Source organism: Epinephelus lanceolatus, chromosome 22 (assembly GCF_041903045.1).
Source record: "Epinephelus lanceolatus isolate andai-2023 chromosome 22, ASM4190304v1, whole genome shotgun sequence".
Taxonomy (NCBI): domain Eukaryota; kingdom Metazoa; phylum Chordata; class Actinopteri; order Perciformes; family Serranidae; genus Epinephelus; species Epinephelus lanceolatus.
This window is the reverse complement of record NC_135755.1, coordinates 36,506,175-36,529,567: the sequence shown is the minus strand read 5'-3', so window position 1 is coordinate 36,529,567 and position 23,393 is coordinate 36,506,175. Positions and strand designations below refer to the sequence as shown.

Here is a 23,393-nt window from a genome sequence, read left to right as displayed (position 1 = left end):
GCTACACCTGCCATCAGCTGCAGTTGGTGAGACATTCCTCCCCAACTCTCCTTCCTCACCTCAACATCTCGGCTGCGAGCCACCTCAGTGAAATTCTCTTGCTGCTCCAGGGTTTTGTCAATCTTGTCATCTGTCATGCAGAAGCAGCGCAGTCTGGCCTCAATGGGATCGTGGGTCTTGGCAAAGATGACAAACTTGGCCATATATGGGACACAGATGATCTCTCGGTAGACCTGAGTGGAGAAATTGACAGATTCCTGGACCTGTCGACAGTCTATCAGCCAGAATCTAGAAAGCAGAACAGATGGGGATCAGAAAGAACCAGTGAACTTAGGTCTCTTTTGGCTGCAGAATCTGAATCACTTGAACACAGTAATGCATATAGTTGTGCTACAACAGATGCTTTTTGTGTTACCTTGCAGACACATTGGTGGTGAAGGAGACACAGTCGTTGATGAATGTTAACGGAGTGGTTCCTGTTATATCCTCCCATTGAGCAGGTGTTGTTCCACCTGTACATGGACACAAATGCAAGGTTGACATATTAGAGTATGAACATGTGTCTTGCTGGTCTTTTCACAGCTTTGTGTGTGTATTTGTGTGCACTCTCTAACCAGTTATACTACAGAGCAGTCGTAAGGTGGGGGTATCCCCTCCGAAGCCATTTAGGACTGGGTCGGAGTTGCTCTTGGGGACAGAGATGGTCATGGTGATGGGTTTATGGAACTTCCTCCTGCGTGGCTCTAGGGTGACGATGGGGCTGAAGGTGGCCTTGCTCCCCAGTATCTTCCTCACTACATCCACATTCACTGGCTGGGCCTAGGAGAGTATACAGAGCATACTTTGTAATGTACTAGTATTCCAGCATGTTGTGGAATTACAGGAATGTACATATATTTTTAGCAGGAAATAGTATGGACCATTTCTACCTTTACAAACACAAATCTTTCAGTGGACCCCAAATGCTAACTGTGTGGCTACGGGAATAGTAATGTTGGTTGGTTGTCAGTTGGTTGAGCCACCACTTCTGTCTAGACTAAAATGTTGTGGTAAGCATGGGATGTGCTGTGCCTTAGTAAACTGTCATAGATCAGCCTTCTTTTCTAGTGCGGAAGTCAAAGAAATGTCACAATGTAGCAAAGGAAGCCTTGCACACAGAATAAAAATAGATTTCTCTAGCTTTCTCTTTTTCTAGAGCTAGGAATGTGCGAGACATTATATTATTATATATATATTATATTATATTATATATAATATTATTAGTACCGGCAGACACACACAACATCTCCACCCACCAGGGACATCTGGACAATGCCACAGGTTTTTTTCCTTGCCGCACTTGTGCTACATGCACTAATTGCAAAAAGGTGAATACTTCTACAAGTTTTGTTGCCAAAATTAAGTATAAAACATCATGTAGCTCCAGGATTGTTTCACCTTCTTGCATGCACCAAATGTGGCATTCAGTATGTAGGTAAAACATGAAGACAACTTAGATTCAGGATCAACGAACATAAAGTGCCATTCGCAGTGCCGATTCTAAATCAGCTGTTGCTAGACACTTCTCAGATGGTAATCATTCTACATCAGATTTGGCATACTGTGGCAGTGACATGATGGTACCTAATCACCATGGGGGTAATACAGACCAAATTCTACTCCAGTGTGAGTGCAGATATATCTTAAACCTTAAAACACTTCATCCCATTTTCTGTGACGCATTTTATTGTTTTTCTGTACTAACTAGCCACACTTTTCAGTGTTACATTGTTTTCCAGTGTTCAATGAATGTATGTATGTATTTATGTGTACCAGCACTTGCTTGTGGCTATGCTTTGTAGTGCTTGCTATTGGACTATTGGACTATTGGACTATTGGATGATGTGGCCTGGTGGTAATTGTCTTCATGTGTGCTTTCTCAAGCTGCTGATGACTGACCAGGTGCACCTGTACGAGTGACCTATGTATAATGGTGAACCAGTATGCATGCCTCATTCTGCATTGAGGCAAGTCCAACATGGAAAGAAACATTTGCACTTTTTGCACTCTGCGCACAATCTATAGCAGGGGTCTTCAACATTTTTTAGGCCAAGGACCCCTTGGCTTAAAGAGGGACTGAGCAGGGACCCCCTTCTCCATATAATGTATAAAAGTGAGTTGCACTTGAGATAATTCTCTGAATATGTTTGAGTCTTCTCTTGTTTGCCTATCACTGCTAAGTCAGCAGCAGTTGTAGCATGGCTAGGTGCATTAGACTCGCCCTCTTCACTTTTGCCTGTGTTTTCTGAGGTGGACAGTGTGTCAAAGTCTCTTGCTCGAAAAGTTACAAAATGATCCACTGCAGCTCCAAGACTGTCCATACACTTGGAATAATAATACGGCCTATTGGCCATTACATTTAGCTAAATATTAGTAGTAGTTCACCTCAGCATTATGGTGCCACACACTGATTTAGTATAAGCTAGCTAACATGACTGCACAAGGATTCATGAGTAATTATTAGCCTATCACTAATGTTGTATACTGTAAATTGAAAGAATTTTTATTCTTTATTTATGAATAGGCCAATTTATCTTCACTAACAAAATGCTGGATTCATGTTAATGTGTATTATTTTTAGACACATTTTAATTAAAAATACAAAAAAAAACTTAAATTAAAACTTAAGTTAAATGGTAAAATAATAATTTGGCAGCCCATGTGCAGTAACTCTTAGGACCTGCAAGGGGGTTGCGGCTGCACTGTTGAAGACCCAGGGACTATAGTAATGCTTTTGTGAATTACCTGCAGTCCAACCCTGATTCTCTTGGTGAGGGCCCCCTCAGGAAAAACTGCCTGGACTTGGGGCACAACAGTGCTGCTCAGGATGCCTCCTTCTGGACCAATAAGATTACTGTCTTGCTTGATGCGCGACACCACCGCAAAGTATTGTGGGAAATCTCTAGTGATGATGCGGCAGATGCGCTTCCTTTCCAGCTCCTCTGGCGTGTCAAGATCTGGAGATGGAGGGGCAGAAAGGGACAAAAGTCAGGGACAATAATGAAGGAATATAGATATGCATTCATACTTTTATGCTCCACTATCCAAAACTCTTGGTGCAGTCTGGCACGCCATCAGAGACTAACCCTCATCCATGCCATTGAGTATCTGGTTGAGTTCCTCCTGGGTGTGTTCACAGTGATGCTCCTTCCAACTCTCTCCGGTCTCACTCCTCAGAATCACAAGCTCCCTCTCTTTCCCCCGCAGGGCAGCAAAGTGGGGGATCTCCACAATCACAGGACTGAAGGGGTAGAGGCCAGTAAGTATCAGTAAGTATAGAACGTCATAGAAGATAACAGTGTTTATATAAGTGTCTCTTTGCATGTGTGTGTTTGTATTTAGCAGGTTGCCATCTTTGGTCTCATTTACGTAGACTATTCTTGGTCAAGACCATTATTTGGTGTCAAATCTAGATTTTCCTGTCTTTCTAAAATTCAAAAAGGTATGTTTTTCTTTACAACGTTTTTGGCGCCACATGTTTGTTCTCCAAAGGCTCAATAGGTCGGGCTGGGTATCCATACTTGATGCCTTTAAGGTAACGACCATAATAAGCCAGTACCAAGTAATATTAAAACTTCTCCAAACGTTGTCTGCATCTGATCCTTTTGTACCCAGGTCTAGAAAATGACCTTGTATGGTTTTGCTTGCAGCCAATCATCCTAAGCGTTCATTGATATAATGTAACGTTTGACTGGCCCGTTAAAGGGTTTGAGTTTTTCCTTATTTGCTGTGAGGGTCCTAAGGACAGAGGGATGTCGTATGCTGTAAAGCCCTGTGAGGCAAATTGTGATTTGTGATATTGGGCTTTATAAATAAAATTGATTGATTGATTGATTGATTGATTGATTGATTGATTCTGCAGCAGCTACAACCCATACAGTCTGTGGTGTGGTAAAATCAAGTGGGGTGTGTTTGACAGAGTTGGCAGTTCAGCTTGCCGAGATATACTGCACGCCTGTGGTGTCTGGTGCCATTTCATGCAACTGAATGCTTCCATTTCCAAGGGTACTGAATGTAGTGGGGAAAAAAAGATATCAAATTAAGTACTCTATTGGTATTGGTATCACAGTAAGGGTACTGGTATTTGTACTGGTATTGTCATTTTTTAAAAATATACCCAGCCTTATGCGCAGGTAGTGTTTACGTCTTTAATACACCTTACATAACTTAGTTAATGTTTTAGAAATAATTTTTGAGTAAGTACAAGATGAACGCAAATGAGACAGTGTACTGACTTCGGCGTTGCTATAGTCAGGCTGTTCTCATGCACAGTTCATACATTTTTCTATGAAAAGTAATGCACCTGAATTCATACATCACAAGTAATCATTAGCCAATAATGTGTGCATAACCCACGAATTTTGGAAGGCTGCAATCACAGGACTGATGCGCTGACTTTCCCCTGAGACTTTACCTAGGAGACCAGTGGTTGGAACCACGTGAACTCGAAGTTAACTTTTAGTCATTTCCTTACAATGTTTCTTTTCCTTAAAGCTATAGTACGTAACTTCTACAGGTCCGTAAATGTCCTTTTCACCCAAGCCACAACTAGAGGAGATGACACAATGCTGATTAAGCCGATCGGCTCCTGTAACATCTCACGGTATTTTTCAATATATATCATTTTTAGTTTGCGTGTCGACCGGCGACATTCCTGCGCTGGTGCGCGGGAAATGCTTCCTCACAACAAGAAGGGAGGGGGAGGAAGAGCAGAGAGTGTCATAGCAAGAGGTAGAGCACAGGTACAAAGAGAAAGCAACATGGCGGAGAAGCGGCTGAGACACGGTTCAGAAGTGCATCCTACCACAAAGAAAAAGCCTGGACGTTCGGCTGAAGGTTTATTAGCAAAGAAGGAAAGTGACCGACGGAGAAGGCAAACAAGGATTTGTATTGGCATCGCTTTTCCTCGGTGAAGAGCCCTGAAGGAAGAAATTGGGCTGAGGGCAGACACGGATGGTGCCTTGCTGCTGTTGGATAAGTAAGTGACTTGGTTTATAATTATATTATGAGTAGTATGTGTTGCTGTTACATGTACCGGACCTAGTACTTTATTATTTTCTTGGAAATGGTGCTATGAACGTAATGTAATGTTAGCAGCCTGGTGTTCGCCACGTTGTGTAGCATTGTGTACACGGTGTGAAGCAAGTGTTACTCTGTGTACATGGTGTGTGCCGACTGGCGAGTGTTATTCTGTGTACGGTGTGTGGCAAGTGTTACTCTGTGTACGGTGTGTGGCGACTGGCGAGTGTTACTCTGTGTACACGGTGTGGCGACTGGCGAGTGTTACTCTGTGTACACGGTGTGTGGCGAGTGTTACTCTGTGTACATTAGTACATTATTAGTTGTAATAATGCATTATCTGCTGGGAGGCGACAGAAGTTACACACTATAGCTTTAACCTAACCACATTAACTTTTACTTGCCCAAACCTTTCCTCCATAACTTTACATTAATTACACAACTTTAAGTTAAAGACACAATGTCATTTGTGGGGCGCTATTTCGTAGGATATCATACAAACCTTTGTATGAGGATAAGTTGCTTTAGTGCTCTGGTTGCATCAGCCATGCATGAGTGCACAATCCAGGTGGATTTACATGTAGAGTTTACCTTGCCGTATTGTGCAAATTCTGCTGTTTACCTAGTTAGCATCAAGGCAACCTTCAGAACTTTTACTGCTGCACAGTGAGCTGCTTACCTTTGATGCTCACTACAATGTAAAATGCTAGTTGTGAGCAACACATTTTAACGGTAACATAGCAAGGTACAAATAGAAGAAGTGCATTTCGCCATATTTGAATAAGTGTTTGAAGCATATTCATGAGTAGCAGAGAACTGGAATATGCTAATGCTGTAGTTTGAGAAGGTGGTTGAAGTTGTGCTTTGAAAACTATGCTAACTATTCCAACTCCTATTGTTAGAAAATGTCAATACCTACAGGGGATGAGTCACCCCTCTTAAGAAAAATGTTCTGGTAGACTGACTGTATTTAATAGTAAGAATTGAACCATCACTTCAATAGCCTGCTTACCTGTTATGCAAAATGACAACAAGCTAGATACAACACATATCTACAATAGGCATGCTACAAGTACAATCCAACATTGAACAAACACAACTATAAAGCATAACTGCTAATATTTTCCTTTTGACATTTTGAAGGTTCTTTGGCCTGACAGTAGATGGTCATCTTTATTTCTATTGTTACCATTTTTGACATTAAACACATCATTTTCAAATATGTTATTTCAAAGCTAGCACTTGCCAGCTTTGTACTTTGTTGCCCCAATTGTTGGCAGGATAATCTCCAATACCTAGAAATTAGATAATGTGATCATGTCCTTCTTTCCTAAATGTTGGAAAAAAGTAGCATTCAACATGTTAAGACTTTGTAATTGTCTCTAAATTGTCATTTTCTTGCTATATTATAGTAAGGAAAATAGCCAAAAATTATCAGCACACATGACTGCGATATTTAACAATTTGGGGAAAAAAGCCTGTCAGGCAACCTAAAATTTATATATCAGGGAGAAAAAAAGCCTACTACTCACAGGCCACACAACCATTCAAATCTCACACAAAAATTAAAAATAAAATCTTCTAACACATTTATTAAGAAAAAAGGAAGCAAGAAAACACAAACACAAAGATGGAAATGCCAAGCAGAAGAGAGGAATTCAAGAAAAATAGAAGCCGCAAATTAAAGTCACAGCAATGTGATGTCTAGAGGGTCATAAGTACCAGATGAGATGGGGTAAGAGACAGCAGTGCAAGCACAACACAATAACCTATGGACAAAATAACATCAAATGGAAGGGTTTGTAAAATAAAACACTGAGACCAGCATCCATGGATTGTTTCATATGCAAAACTGTTTCTTTCCACCCTACCCAAGGAATTTTGTCCCCGGTGGGCCGAGCTGGAGGATTCTGCTAACCAAACTCTCTCCCTCATTAAGAGGTGGAGGGGCACTGGGTAGGTGGAGTTTACTGTGTGATCAACCAAGCGTCCATACGCAGCAGTGAGGAAGAAAGAGCACACACAATGTTTTGGTTGGGTGCAAAATAAAAACCTTGGGGACTTATTTGCAGTAGTTGAATGAGATTATTAACATGGTGGTAATTTTTTGCTGCATGCCTATGGAGACCAAAAGTGTTACATACACACAATTTGGTAACACTTTCTATGAAGACCACATCTATAATGATTTATAGTAAATTCTAATGTATTTATTATGCTCTATGACTGCACTCATAAACACACATGATGCTTCCTGATGCACTATACCAACAGTCATAAAACATTATAGATGTGACTTATAAAAAAAATTAGAAGTGTCTTATGGATGCTCTTGACTAGTTATAAACTAGAGGTTGACTGATGGAGCTTACGATGCATTGTGAATACCTAAACTCACCTATACATACCTCAACAATCAGCTGTAGTACGGACTCATAGTGTAATAGTCCATGCAGTATCATAAGTTATCATTGTATGTGTTAAGTAAAGTACATATTGATGCATCTATAATAATGCATGCTTCATCATAACGTCTGATTGTTGGTGCTTAAGTGTGATGCATTCATGTATTTTTGCGAATCTTTGAGGCATCATATCATACACTAGAATACTCTGAAAATACTTTTAAAAGACTGAAGTCTGACACCCTCTCACATCTAAAGACAATGTGTCATGGGTCAGAGAGTTTTTAGTAACAGAATAAGATTTTGCAAAGACTGAGGATCTTGCATCTTGCTTCACTCATATAAATGGTTACATGAGGTGATTTTTGAAGCCAGTAATCTTTAGTTACTCCAGTGGCTATCGTTAGTTTGCAAATTGCTTTTGAGGGCTGCAGCAAATATTGTCCACATTTTTCCTTCTCTACTCTATCATGGCATCCATAGTACAAGATAAATGGCACAGTTGCTTCAGTGGCATTACCAGTCTGCATCTTGAGCATGTTCCACTTGATCTTACCCTACTTTGCTGTGAACTGGCTGGTGTTACTTCTCTGTGATTGGCTAGTACTTATTTCCTCCAGTTTTCATTCTCGATTGATTAACTGTTAAAATTAACACATGTTGCTACATTTGTCTTAGACTGTGGGAAAGATGGATAAAGTGGAGTTGTGGAGTAAACGGGAATGTCTTTTTGACATCCCCTTACATTTCTGAGGACATGTCAAATGATAGAGTGGAGAAGTAAATATGTGAACAGAAATTGCTACAGCTCCTGAAATACCCTGTAAGTATGCTAGCTAACTAACCACTGTAGGGGCTACTTGCAAGTTTATGTTAGCTACTGGAATGTTTGCTAGTAGCCTACAAGCTACCTTTACGTTTCAGCTGAAGCCTGCTAGCTTCAAAAATTATATCATGTAACCATTTATATGACCGAAGCAAGAAATCTTCAGCTGAAATGTATGGTTAGCTCATGGGCTATTGCAAACATTATAGTAGCTAAAGTTAGCTTACTAGCAGCCTTGCTTGAAATGGGGAAAATGGTTAGCATACTAACTGGGAATTCTGGTTGCTGCAACATTTCTTTCCACTTGTTTTCCAGTCTTGCAAATAATTTCTGTTTTTGCAAAAATCTGCTTCTGTGACAAAAAACTTACTCCTTACTAGAGTTAATTGTTAAAGTGTGTATGGGTGAGTTTTGGTATTCATACTGCATCACAAGCCCCATCAGTCAACCTCTAGTTTATAACTAATCAAGAGCATCCATAAGATCCATAATTCATTATAAGTCATATCTATAATGTTTTATGACTGTTGACATAATACACCAGGAAGCATATTTATTATTTATGAGTGCAGTCATAGAGCATTAAAAATGCATTATAAGTCAGTATGAATGGCCTTATAATGCATTAAAGATGCGGTCTTCATAGACAGTGTTACCCACAATTTAATATTATTATAAAATTGAAATTGTGAAATATTTCTGTATTTTTGTTTGAACTCGTTATTATGAGATGTTTTTTTCATACTGCTTCTTTTCATTATTACTGTCAGTTTCTTTAGGTTCCAGCAGTTTTTATTTTAAAATAACATATTTTCAAAATCAGTTCTGTTTCACATTGCTATTTTTTTCCAATGACAGTTTCATAATGGCACTTTTCATCACAAAGTCTTTTTCTGGCAATCAAGACAAACAGGGCAGTCCATCAAATGTGATTAGTTAGTCTCCTGGAATTAAAGTAAAGAATGACCTGATATAAACTGTTAATGTCTGTTATAGAGACAGAGCACATATAAGTCCCGCCCCCAGTGTGGGGGAAACAATTCATTGCACTCCATTAACTTTGTACTGCGTGAAGGTGCTCCCTTGTCATTACTGTCTGCTAGAAAACAACAACAAAAAATCCTAAAAGCTGCTTTGTGTTGTGGTGCACTACCAACATGGTAAGGAATCCATGATGAAGCATCCTTTAGATGGTGTCAGGAGTTTAAATGCTGCAAGACTGAATTCCCCATTTTCTAAATAAAAGTGGTGTGCTACAAGGTTTACTACAAATTATATCTGTGCCTAAACACAAAACTGCAAAGCACATTTGTATGCAGATGATACAATTATTTATGCTTGTGCAACATCTGTGGAGAAAGCTGTATCAAAGCTTTAATGTGCATTTAACTGTGTGCACAAATCCTTGATTTTTTTTTTTTTTTTACAGGAGTCTAAAACTGAATTCATGCCATTTACAATGTCAAGGAAGTGTTATCACGACACCTACTCCATCCGTTCCCTGAATGGGGCCCAAATTGAATTAGTTACAGAAAATAAAATATCTTAACATTGGGTAGATGACAAGTTTTCATTTAAAACACCTGTGCTTGAGCTCACAAAGAAGGTGACAATTAAACTGGGTGCATTTTGGTCATGCTTCTCTTGATTAAATAGAATGACAATTAACTCTTTCCTAAGCCCTGCGCCTGGACACTGACTGGCCAATCATAACGTAGCATTGGGCTAGTTCAGACCAGGGTCCTACAACAACATGGCTGTGCTTCAGATTTCCTTCATTTTTGATGAAGAAGGATTCTTTATGACATGGGATCAATCTGCGGCCTTTGCAGGTACGTTATTGACGATGCAACATGCAACTTCAAATACCGCAACAATGAGACAATGAGCCCCGTAGAGCACTTCACCTAATACTCTTATACTCCTCCTCAGATAAACATTATACATACCTTTCCATGTGTGTGTATGTGTGTGAGTGTGATTTCCTGCTGTTTTCAGAACTTGCCCTTATTTTTATCTTGATACTTGGCGTTTTACACAACTTGTTCCTGCCAGGGAAACGACATCTGTTTCCCATCACAATGTGTTCCAGTTCACCCTGTTCTTAGACTCCTCCCCAGAGTGAGACCATTTAGGATTACTCCATTTTAGTAAACGTGTTTTGCTTCTAACTTGACCTTAAGGGTCAAATATTTCTAGGCCTTTTCGCCACCACATTTTCAGGCTGGTTTTGCAGATTTCATACTAAACGTTGTGCCTGGGGTACATGTATTAATGATATTCGTTACATGGAGAGGTTGTAAAAAGACATACGTTTCTTCCTAAAATCAAACCCAGAAAAGTGCAGGGTTAACCAGCTAGCTACTGAAGATATAGCCTACTGAATGTATACACATGCTGTTTTTTTGTTTTTTTGAGTGATTATAACACTGAAAAAAAGGAACTAGCTCTGCTGTACAGGAACCAGTGAAGGGAAGCAGGGAAACTTTGCTGATATTCAACCAGTCATGTGCCATCGCACTGTGTGCAGATGAACATTGTTTGTCTTTCCCTGGAAATCTCTGCCTGTCTGGCAGTGGAGGTCCAGGTGCTGGCAGCAACACAGGGGCGAAGCACCATTCATCTGCACACACTGCAACGCCACATAGCTGGTTCAGTATCGGCAAAGTTTCCCTTGATATTCATTGTCTAATTGTCGCGATCGCCAGTGATGCGGTGGTTCAGTTTTACACTGTGATCTGTAGACTATATTTTGGCTTTAGCTTCTAACTATCTGTCTTTGCTGCGGAGTGAGTTTGACATCCTGGATATATCCTTCAAACGCACTTTGTAGACCCCTCTGTCTGTTTCTCTCTGGAATCACTATTTCATTTTTCCAAAATGATGATAATATTTCTTCAGGGAGTGCAGTTATTTACAGTGTGGGCTCCATGCTTGCTCCAACAGTTTATCAGACTATCACTAAGGGGCGGGGCTTAACAAAAGCTCAATTGACCAATCGACTATAATGTCAGTCTTAGACTATAGTGATCCACGTTGAACTCACTAGATGCAGTCTGTCAAAGTTCCATACGTTTTATTGCTGGAGATGGTTCTAGAACTCACCGCTGTGAGTTATATCAGAATGTGGAGTGGTTTTCTCTCCCTGATAGGTGGGGATGACATTGCCTCCTTTTTGTTCATAAGGCATTGCTAGGAAAGTTATACTTCTATCTCAATTCTCTTTTAAATTCTCATCTCATTCTCATCACACACACTCACAGGAATTCTTAACCTTTAAAATTCCCCAGATAAGTACTGAGATTGGTAAATTAGCTTTTAGTTTTTTCACACCAAATAGACAGAGCAAGTTACAAGAGGTATGTGTCACTAGCTCATTTCGAGTGTATGCTAGATAATTTGGTTGTTGTACAGTGTTCCTGTTCTGGTTATTTTTCAACTTTTTTTCTGTTTTTATTGCTCTTTATCATCCTCGACAGACATTGCAGCTAGTTGTTTGTTTTTATGGACTTTTTCATTATTTTATTGTGGTTGCTATCCTATATTACATATCCTTCTTGCCCGTATGAATGGCATTGCTGTTTAAGAACTTAATGCTCTGTCAGTTTTCCCTGAATAAACAATGGTTTGATGATGATAACTAAGTTTTTACAAGCTGCCGAACAGAAAAACTAAGATTTTAACAGCAAAACGTGAAGCATCAGCTGCAATCAGCAGGAAGATATGGGAAAACTGTGAGATCCTGACACTCAGTATGTCTTCGTGCAACAAGCATTTTGCTAATTTGGCCAAACAAACTGTAGACATTGAAGCTAACTAAGCCATGTAAGGCCTGGTTTTGATCTTTGTTAACTTAAATGATGATGTTGTCTCGTGATTCCATCATACAGTTGTAAATATCAAGGTATGTCACTATTTGAGTTTTTCAGTGGGATCATTTCTCAAAAGATAAGCAAGGTAAAGAGAAGAGGACACTGAGATAGACCAACAACATTGAGTTTGTCAATGTAACTTTCCCTCTCTGGTAGTAATGTGCGAAAATAATCCTTGGACATGGTGATATCTAATATTTTTGGCTAGCTACAGGCATTTTGTAAGTGTTTCAGCCCAAGGTTGCTTATTGTGGCGCCAGTAGTTTTCCCCTCCGGTGGGCATGGTTTTCAAAGTGTGATGCGTTGCGCTCTGTCTCTATACTAGAATTTCGTGAACCAAAATGTAAAAATGTGTCAGATTATTTTACAGTTTCATGGTCACTTATTTTCTGTATATACTAATTATTAAAACACATTATTTCATATTTATTTAATTATTAAATGTATTTAGATAATTTTGATATCTTTGGGCCTCTGTATATGTCTAAGCTTTTATTGGCCAGTAAGTGCAGTTTGGAAAACGCTGTCAGTAATGTTTCAAATGTTACCACTTTCACGCTAAATGACAAATATATTTAGACACATATTTCCTAAGTTTTGTTGTGGTAGAACCTCTGTCATGTCAGCAGGGGATATATTATGGATATATGATGGATACCAATCATGGTGCAGTATACTGGAGGTGGAGTTAATAAAGCTTTTTCATTTAGGGTTAGGGATAAGGTTAAAAAGAGTTAGACTGCAGCTGTTAAAAAAAGTAAACAGGGCATGCTGAAGAGCAAAGATTAACAGATCCCTGGTGCTGGGAGAAAGCAAGAGCAGATACATAAACAGTTTAGTAATGCATAGGCAGAGGTTAAATTAATTTGAAAGAAAAAGGGCAGGTTGTGAGATTCTCATTATAAGAGACAAAAATCAGTGTCCAGAGCTTACTACATCTTCATGTAGTATCAATTAATATCGGCTGATTTCTGCACTGATGATATTTCTCACTTTTCTGCTACCTCTCCATTTTCCTTCTCTCTTCATCCTATACTTCTACTAACTCCTAAAGCATTCATTCACTCCATCATGCATCCTGGTGCCTTACCCAAGGAACTGGGCTCCAGACGGCCCCACCTCAATGAGCCTACTTGCCAGGCCCTCACCCTCAACCATCGGCGGCATGGTGGCCAGACGGTGCCTCTTCACCAGCCGGCATGTCACCCGTGTGGGCGCACTGCACTTCCTGGGCGGGATGATGATGCGTAGGCCGTTGTGCCGGCAACCACGCATTGCTCCGCCCCTGGCGTCCACCATGAAGCTGACCAGGAAGCTGATGTGGAAAAGGAGAGATTTCCACAAATTCAAGACATCTCTCACTGATCCCACGACCCAATCACCAGACTGAATGTTGGCATTTTACCTTTCTGCAAATGACGGAGAGATTACATTTGGACGTGATTATGTAACGGATACGTATCAACAATGATGTGGGTAATGTGTGGTTAAGTTAGGTTCAGGTACACAAAAACACTTGGTTATAGAAAAGATCATGTTTTGGCTTAAAATACCAGCTTTTGATGTTCAAATCCTGGCTGGAAATGGGGCGATCTAGGTAAAAAAACTCTTTTCATGGCATTCACTATCCCCACTGGAAACACAGTCTCACGTGGCTGAAAAACGCACACTTCTGGTGACTAAAAAACAACTGCAAATGAAGCGATGTCTCACTAAAAAACAATTACTTTTTGTGGCAGTTTCCCAGCAGAAAACACAGCAATGGCTTGATTAAAAAAAACAATAGTCATTCGTGGCATCATCCCAGCAGAAAACGTAGCAATGGCTTGATTAAAAAACAAAACAACCACTTTTCATGGAGCTATCCCAGCAAAAAACACAGCAATGGTTTGAGAAAAAAAAACACAAAACAAAACAAAAAAACACTTTTTCGTGCTGTTATCCCAGCAGAAAGTGCAACAATGGCTGCCACTATTCTGGCAGAAAAAAACAAACTTTTTGTAGTTTGTGGCAGAAAATGTAACAACGGCTTGATAAAAGAAACAACCAGTTTTTGTGGCACCTTCTCGGCAGAAAACGCAGCAGTCACTTGATAAAAAACCCCAACTACTTTTCATGGCACTATCCCAGCAGAAAATGCAGCAATGGCACGTTGCACTATCCCTGCTGGAATCACAACCACTAAAAACACATTTGGGGGTTAAATAGCAGCTGGAGATTGGAGACTTGCTAAAAAACAACACCTCCAGATAACAGTCACTTTACAAACGTTGAGATGACATGTATGAAGCATACAAATGAAACATATCCGTGGTTTGCAGAAACATACAATGCCAACATTTTCTTGTGGTGACTGGACTGGATCCCATTAAGTGATGAGAATACAGACACCAAAGCTACTTTCTAGATTGTCTGCCCAGGTGCTAATGCTAGCAGGATCTCAAAACTGGAAAATTAAGACTTAGCTGCCTTAAATGGATACGTTTTAATCTAATGTAGGACTACAAAGTTCAAGTTGAATGATCACTTTTGATTTTGGAAACAGCAGTTGACATAACAATCTTCACTAATGGTCCATTTACTCCCTTGTTCTGGAGCTTTTGACCAAATAACAATCTTCATCAGCAAACTAACAACTGCTGTATTAAAAAAAATATCCTAACAGGGCTCAGAAAACAGCAGCCACTGTGTCCACAAGAAGCAATGACAGGATAAATTTCTTTCAAAAGTTATATAGTTACAAAATGTTGTGGCATTGAGAGGCATTTTAAAAATAATAAAAAATACTATTTACTTGAAAGAACTGTAAATTAAAAGGTTTTATTTCAATAGACAAAACTATAACTAAAAACTCAGTCTTCTTACTGTCTCATAATTTGTAATATTATCCATGCAGACAGTAATCTAGTGGGGTCTTTTTGCTGAATTTGATGTCTATTTTCTCAACGCTGAATGGGCACCATGACCAACAGCTTCATCTCTGTAAGTCTCATGAAGTTGCACCAAACATTTTGACTCGGTAGCTGTAGACTCTTTGACTTTACTCCTCATGCAAATTAGCAAATACAGTATGCAAACGGATCACACATCTCAGTGAGCGGGAATATGGGTTTGATGATGTGACGTTACAAACTGATACCATACCCACTTCTAATATGATCTGCCCTGGCCTTCAGCAAAGCAGACAACAGTTTTTAAAACACACACAGACACATAAAAACACGTGTTATTGGATTCAACAGCAAGACCAGTAACCTGTTAAAAGACAAAGGATGCTGTCTCCCATTGCTCAAACAAACCTCACTGTTTTCGTTTAACATTGAAGGACAGTAACATATACAGTAACTGACTGACAAATAGTATAAGCTAGATCATTGTTCTGTGTAAGATCAAATGTTAATTTTCCTGTATGTGATATAGAATCATACTTATTTTATGTAATAAAACTTTTGTTATGCTAAAATATTTCTCAGGTCAGAGGGTATGTTAGTGGAAATGCACATTTAACAAGACATTATATGAAATCAAAAAGCATGTCCTCAACATTCACCTCCTCCTTTTGCCCAGATATCCACAATTTAATGTTTGTTTACCTGAACAGTCCATATCACATGACCCTTCCATGTGGAGGCATCATCTCTGGGACTTGGAATTTGGAGCCAGGTGAAATATTTTGACAATTCAAGTTAGATTACAATAACTTGACACATTTTAAACCAAGAAAAAAGTCTAAGAGGCATGACTGCTGAGGACAGTGACATGTACACCCCTCCATCTGGAGAGCACACTGTGAGGGGAGGAAGAGAGTGATGAAAATGAGGAGGAGAATGATTTAACCAAGGTGCAGAGGTTCACCTGCTGTGGTCTCCATGATCATGGCACGGAGAGGAATGGCTAAAAACGACAACCACATCAGACAGAAAGGAATCAAAAGGCAAGCGGAAACATTTCAGAGAAACCCAGAGAGAGAAAAAACAGAGCAGACATGGGACAAGCAGAATCAGGAAAAGAGGCCATTTGTTGTGGAATTCAGAACATGAACATACATTTTTTAAGACAGTCAACCAGTACTGACATCATTACTTCAATGTCAGTACTGCTAGTGTACTGTAGGAGAGCAGCGGCAATTTCAGTCAGTATTTACAATACTTTCACTTCATATGTTTAGCAAGAACCACTAAAACATTATTGCTAAATTGTGGATTTATTACACTAAAGTGTCATTGATGCTACTTCTGTAATGTCTATCCCTATATGTGTCCATCATTTTCTATGTGTTGTGTAATAAGCTACTGGGTGCTGTAATTTCCCACAGGATTAATACAGTAGCTATATCCATCCATCCATCCATCCATCCATTTATTTCATCATGGAAAAAAGGTTCCTGAGGGAAAAGTTTCATTATAGTTTTTGTCAATGAAATTAACACTGTAGGCACCATCTTGCCATCCGGTATCTAGTTATTACTAAAATCTATGGGCTGTTGTCCAGCAAGAAACAGTTCAAGCATGGGAACAGGGAACAGAGAAGCCCAGATTGATGCTTCAGGATGTACCTCAGAATGCTTTTCATGGGCATGATGACATTTCACAACAGAAATTACATTTTACCAAGCAGTCTTTGGTCTGCAATGAAATTCTCTACTGACTCAGGAAAATATGTTACCATATCTTTACTCTGGAAATCATATAAAGAAGAGAGCTTACTGTATGAATTTATATATTTTACAAGCCATATAGATGTGAATTCACAAAAAATCATTGTGTAATTTTGAGCCAAGCCCCCTGAAATGCATTTACTTTTTTTTGTTTATTGGACGTTCTAAATAAAAATAGTGGTATCTTGCTAACTGCTTCATTGTTTAGCTATCTAAAGCTGCTTAGATGACACCTGACAGATTAAAGGATGATTAGAGACATTACAACAGGCCAAAACATTGTTACAAATAATAATATCCTCAAATTTCTCTTGTAGGCTACTGTACACCTGTGTGCTACAATGTATTCCCTGTAAAAGCTACCAAGTTAGAGAAAGCACTGTACTAGCACACTCCAAGCACTAGATACCACCTTTAATCAAGAAGGGAATTCACCAATTAAGAAAAGCTGTAATTAAATGTAAATAAGAACTTAAAACATAACAGCTTTCAGGACTTGAAAAGATTGGGTTAATTGTTAATTAATATTTATGTATATACAAGATGTTTCAGCATGTGTATGTCAAACTATTTCTACATTTCATCCTGTGCCTGCGTATGTGTTTAAAAATGGTAACATTTGCGCTGTTTATTTAGTAATCATTTTCTCCAGTCTGACATTACCTACCCAGAGTGAATGGGACTGGAGGATAAAGCCACATTGTCCAGGTTCTCTGTGCCCCAGCTCAGACGATATGAATCCCTCTCATTCTCTCTGGCAAGTGATGAAACCTGGAATCAAAGAACTTCTTATTAGATATATACTATACTACATATTTCCTTAACAAAAGAAGGAAGATTCTTAGTCATGTCCCCTTAAACCTAGGGTTCCCACACCTTCCAAAACACAAAATTCAATGACTTTTCAAGTACTTTCCAGGCCCGCTTTCCTCAATTTCAAGGACTTGTCACAGCAAAGGTGTGTTTTCAGATTGCATTTGAAAGCGGAAAGGGAGTCAATATTGTGAATGTCATGGGGGAGAGAGTTCCAAAGGCTGGGGGCGAATGGCTAAAGGCTCTAGAACCCATGGTAGTCAAGCGGGCAGACGGTAATGTCAGTTGGATTGCAGAAGCAGATCTCAGAGTATGGGAGATTATGCATATATGAAGGAGTTCAGACAGGTAGGAAGGGGCTTGATTATGAAGGGCCTTAAAGATGAGAAGCAGAATCGGACTACATGACTACTCCACGGTCGCATGACTCTTGACATCACCGCCACTAAGCTTTCAACTGATTTCGGCTGCTTTATTTTAAAAACATTGTATAATGGGGAAATCGGACTGTTTAAGCTAAATAAGAAGCTGTAATGGCGGACTGCCAGCACTCTCGCCTGTTTGGGGGTGATGACATTAATGTCCCCGACAGAGTTTGTAGTCCTATTGAGCAACTTGTTAGCAACCACCTTTTTTACGACACGTTAAAGCTTCAACATTCACAAGTAGGGTATTTACTGACGTGTTTTATGTTGTAGAACAAAACCTGAAACTCGCTTAAGCTTTTGTTAACCACAGACCTTATTTGAGGCATTTTACCAAAATCCCATTCAAAAAATGTATTGACTTTTAGAGAGAGAACCGGAAGTGCTAAAAGCGCTAACGGTTCCTACGGTTTACTGGCACACTCTATTACTAACTTGTTTAACAGCGAAATACTGCGTTGTTGACTTTAGACCAGGTTTTTGTTAGTCACTGCCGCATTTGCTTTTTACGTCATCTAACTAGCAACGCGCCATCACTGCCCCTGACCACTCCTAATTTTTAGACCAACACACCCAGTGAAGCGTAAGTTCATTTGCTAGTTAGACGACGAGGGTGCAGGGCGTGAAAATGACAACTGCGCCTGCATCTAAATAGCAATGACACTTCCGACATGGATTATGCGCCCTCCGCCGTCCGCTTTAGACCATCTAAATAGGGCCCTAAAAGTTATGAGCAAAACCCAGAACATTGTTGGACTCCTTTATTCCCTTACACACACTCACGTCGCTTACACAAGGAGTGTACTGTACCTGGTGACTGGCGAGCATCTCCTCCATCATGCCTTCATGTTTAGGGGAGTAGTAGCTGTGGTGGGTGGGTGTGAAGGACCTGTCTGAACTGGAGCAGAGAAGAAACCAGTGAAGCTCAATGATCATGACAACAGCAGAGATCACAGAAGGTCAGGCATTACAGTTATGAAGATTACAGAGAAAGTGTGCTTTAATATCAATTCCACAAACAGGGATAAATGTTAACTATCAAAATCAGCTGATGTGGACAACTGTCGTAGGAGTCCCTACCCTGGAGCTCATGACTTTGGAAAAGAAATTGGAAAAAAAATTAATTAATAATAATTAAATGAGTGGACTGATAACATATTACACTCATTTAAAATGTTTAAATGTTGATGGTAAATAAAAAACTATGTTTCACATTACAGCTGCTTTAACACCAACAGGAACACTGCCAGAGTAAAACATTAACAGCATCTAGGCTGTCATTTCTTACATTTTTACTATATATTAAACCTTAGCTGGGCAGTTTCATGTTGGTGTCACTGGGCGAAAGTACCATAATAACCTCTGAACATACTGAACATATTAATTCAAGTGGTCTGAGAGAAAACTAGACTTCTCCACCTCCTCTTGGCTCTGTTTTTAGGCTTTTAGAAAATCTAGACTGTGACAGGAGTGTTTGGCCAATCACAGGTCTTTTCAGAGAGAGGGCATTCCTGTTGGCTGTTCTACAAACATATAGCCTATATGTGTGCACGTCCCTTCAGATGGTGAAAGTCCGATTTAATAGAGGAGAATCCTGCAGAAAAAGTTGCTATTCCAGCATTGGCAACAGCTGCCTACAATGCAAAGCAACCTAAAATGGAAGATGGACTCATTAAAAGGAGAGTCTAAAACAAAGTCTGACAATAAACAAAATAAATGAGTAAATAACAGTTTAGTGTTTCAGAGATGGAGAGAAAATGTTGCTAATAGTTTAGCCTTCTGCTGACTGGAGCCAATGGCTCATGGCTCAAGGCATTAGCTAAAATCTCAAATCACAGGGAGTCCTCTGCCTCACTTCCCACCGCTACAGACCATCTCTCCTGTAGGACAGCCAGCAGCAGTTCTGGAGACGGACCTTCAGTCAGCGGCTGCAGTAACCTGATTCCAGCGAGTAAAACCCCAGGTCCAGACAGACAGCCCCAACTTCCAGCCGGATCAGGAAACTTTCTGGTGCTGTTGTTACACAGGCTAGACCTGTTGCTGTTGTTGAGCACCACCTTGCAATGACTGCTTGGGCTGCTACAGCTGTGAGCTGAAGGTCCATCCTAAGAGCTGTTTCCCTGCCCTTCCCCTCGGAGAAGCAGTCAACAGCAGCAGAGAACTGCACACTGTGATGTGAGGCTAGGCAGAGGGACCGCAGGGTTTGGTAGCTAGCTTATTCTTCTCTAATATGTGGTCTGCTAAACAGAGAGAGAGCTTTAAAATTAAATAAGATTAAATAAATCAATGTATGGGAAACACAAAGTCACTGTATGAACTGTACATATGCATATGGTCCGGTGGGAGGGACTTAGGACAGAGGAGGTCATATTTTCAAGTTCTGATGCTTTACCCCAGCTTTAACAGGCATGTATAACATACAGCTCATTACCAATTCAAAGTGTTTACAGCTGCCCTAGCAGGTGTATACTACTGTAAGTTTGTGCAACACATTCTTCATCACATATCAACGTCTGGTTGATATATGACGTGTAATGTACCCTGGGTGTGTGACGTTCTGGGACGCCGTGTCTACTGCAGCCTGTTACATGTATAGTCTGTTTTCAAAATACACTTCCATTTTCACAAGAAATGTACAGTTTCCTTACAGTGTCTTTAAAAAAATGAACTACATCTGTACAACACTGCCAATTGACTTTTTTTTCCTTCAACAACAAAAAAAACACAGAGAAAAAAACAGAGAAATCAGAAGTAGTCTGACTGACTAACTTCTATTCAATCCCCAGCCCCAGGGAGACTGTGAAACTGGTTAAATCAGCAGTGCTGATGATGTAAAAGACCAGATATCAGGCCAGCGTCAGCACATACCTTTGCATTCGACTATGAAGGCATGACAAGGAGGACCAACGATGAAGTATGAGCAGAAGAGGTTGCAAAACACACACATATACACACAAATATATAAACACAGGCAATTAGTTGTAGAGTCAATTGTCCTTGAGAGGAAAGATGTCTTAAAATACATAAATATACACACACACTAATTAATGATCAAGTTAGAACTAAAATACGCAGAGAGTATCAGTGATTAGAGTGGAACAGGCTCAAAGAGGGACCAGATCCAGGACAGAGGGATGTCGTATGCTGTAAAGCCCTCCGAGGAAAATTGTTATTTGTGATATTGGGCTTTATAAATAAAATTGATTGATTGATTGATTGATTGATTGATTAAGATCAACAGGGAATCATAACTGGGAGTCAGATGTTATAAAAAAGATTGCACGGTAAAATGGGAACATCAACAGCTCCTGTTACCCCATGCTTTAAAAGTGTGTATGGAGCACAAGGAACAATTGTTTGCTCCATGAAGCAGATGAGCATTTGTTAATGCATGGAATGCATAAACATGTGCTCTGAGTCAGATGCAACACATGCAAAGACAAAAAGTTCTCACTTACAGGGAAATGCTTAGTTAGCTGGTTTACCAAATCAACACTGAACTCTAATAAAACTGATCTGGTTGCTTATTAGCAAAAGTCAACATGTGACAGAATTAGATGTACCTGTCAGTTCGTCCTCCTTCCAGACTGAAGCGGAGGTAGTTCATTCCATCCAGGTACTGTCCTGGCAAGGAGTCATCTCCCAGCTCCCTGAGGTCCTCAGCCCTCAAATACTCCCCTCCGTCACCTGTCATCGTGTCATCACCTTCACAGAGCAAAGACAAGAGTGGAGGTCAATTCAAAAATGAAAATTTTACAGACTGATTGAAGGAACACTCCAGGGTTTGGGGACATCTGGCTGCCAAGTTACCATTGATATGAACAAAGACATCAAATTACTCAAATGTAACTTAGCACTAGTGCTAAAATGCTAGCAATATAATAATTTGACAGATAAGAGGCAATTAGTATGAACAAAAATAGAGTGTAAGAGGAAAGAATATGTGTTATCTTTGGCCTGTGTATTTTGAGAGTTTAAAAAAAATATTAATTTAATGTGATGTGCTGTATCTTCTGTAGAGTGCTCCTTAGGTACAAACATATAGACTGAATCACTGTGATGTTGCACAACAACAGTCACTTTCATTTATATAACTGGCACTTGATTACAACTGTGGAGATGTGTAAAATTGGCAAAATTGTTTACTTCTGGTGTCATTTTCAGCTGTGACTATAATGTTTTAAGATTTATAGTTAAAGGTCTGAGCTGTTTCTGCTGTCCTTTTGTAATGTACTCTGGTGCTCTGCTATCATTTTTGATAAACCAAATCTACTGGCATGAAAGCAAAGCAATGTGCTGCTGTGGACAGGGCTGTGGCAAAATGAATTTCAGCCACATAAAAAAATCTATATCAGTGTAACTGTACATTCACACCAAAAGCTGCCAGGGCTGTGGCGACTAGAGGCGTTTTGAGCTGCAAAAGCGATGAGCGGCGGCGGTTTGGCGAACTGAGCTGCAAATGAAAGTTGAAGACTGGTTAACTTTATGCAAATTAGCTATGATGCGTTTGAGCTGCAAATGACCAGCAACCAATCGGAATGTAGATGTCAATCACTTGTGTGGAACACAGAGAACATCCTCAGAAACTTTTAGTTCCTACCACACATTCGTTCCTACTTCAAAACAAGCAGCAAGCTGTCAAACTGATCTATGTTCAGCCTAAAGTAGCGCTTGAACCTCTCCTCATCCAGCCACAGCTCCCGCATCAGCCAATGAGATTCCCTGTGCTGTTCACGGCCCCGGAGGATATCGTGAACCCAGACCCAACGGCGGCTACAACCACGCAGGTACCACACGGCAGCACAAATCAATTCAACATGGAAGAGTGTCTTCTTCCATGTTGACTCGATACACAAGTGTGGACAAGCGCACATACTTATACAATTTCTTTGTGTTCTGGAACGCTTGTTATTTGCGGGAATGCAATTAATTTGCTCTCCTTACCATCAGTTTATCTAATCACACTGTAGGCACTCGAACCCAAACCATTGACAGTGTTTCCCCTAAGTTCAATCAAAAAAATTTGCTCATATTCGGTTTGGGTTCGGCCCACTTGACATGCTGCTGTGTTGTGCTACGGCCTATTCTAGTGCTGGAATTTGTTATTTACGTGACAACGCCTGAATGCAACACAGGCTGTGTGTGTTTAATGTTTAATGTCAGACCTATTTAGACTTTTTAATCTTGTTTTCATTGTCCAAACGTGAAGGTTTCTGTACTCAGGCAAATGCACAAAGTCACATTTCTGTGCTCCAGCCAGTAACCTGCTTTGCAGCTCCTTTAAATTGAGAAGCATAATCGAACGTTCAGAATTTGGCATCATGAGTGTCTTGAGCT

General features: G+C 39.9%; 1 protein-coding gene across 7 annotated transcripts in view; it reads right to left on the bottom strand.

The window, feature by feature from the left end:
• The window catches only part of ank2b (ankyrin 2b, neuronal), a 423,224-nt gene that overhangs the window by 46,481 nt on the left and 353,350 nt on the right, over window positions 1-23,393 (bottom strand). For 5 of the 7 annotated variants that reach the window (XM_078164851.1, XM_078164850.1, XM_078164848.1 and 2 more), the window contains 11 exons: window positions 21,620-21,761; window positions 18,867-18,954; window positions 17,486-17,589; window positions 16,017-16,055; window positions 13,252-13,476; window positions 6,930-7,028; window positions 3,126-3,280; window positions 2,785-2,996; window positions 615-819; window positions 416-512; window positions 60-288 (listed from right to left, as the gene is read on the bottom strand). In XM_078164851.1, the coding sequence (XP_078020977.1) occupies window positions 60-288; window positions 416-512; window positions 615-819; window positions 2,785-2,996; window positions 3,126-3,280; window positions 6,930-7,028; window positions 13,252-13,476; window positions 16,017-16,055; window positions 17,486-17,589; window positions 18,867-18,954; window positions 21,620-21,761 (1,595 nt within the window). Of the gene's footprint in view, window positions 1-59; window positions 289-415; window positions 513-614; window positions 820-2,784; window positions 2,997-3,125; window positions 3,281-6,929; window positions 7,029-13,251; window positions 13,477-16,016; window positions 16,056-17,485; window positions 17,590-18,866; window positions 18,955-20,924; window positions 20,937-21,619; window positions 21,762-23,393 lie in introns of all 7 variants that reach the window. The other 2 variants (XM_078164852.1, XM_078164854.1) reach the window with 2 other exon arrangements.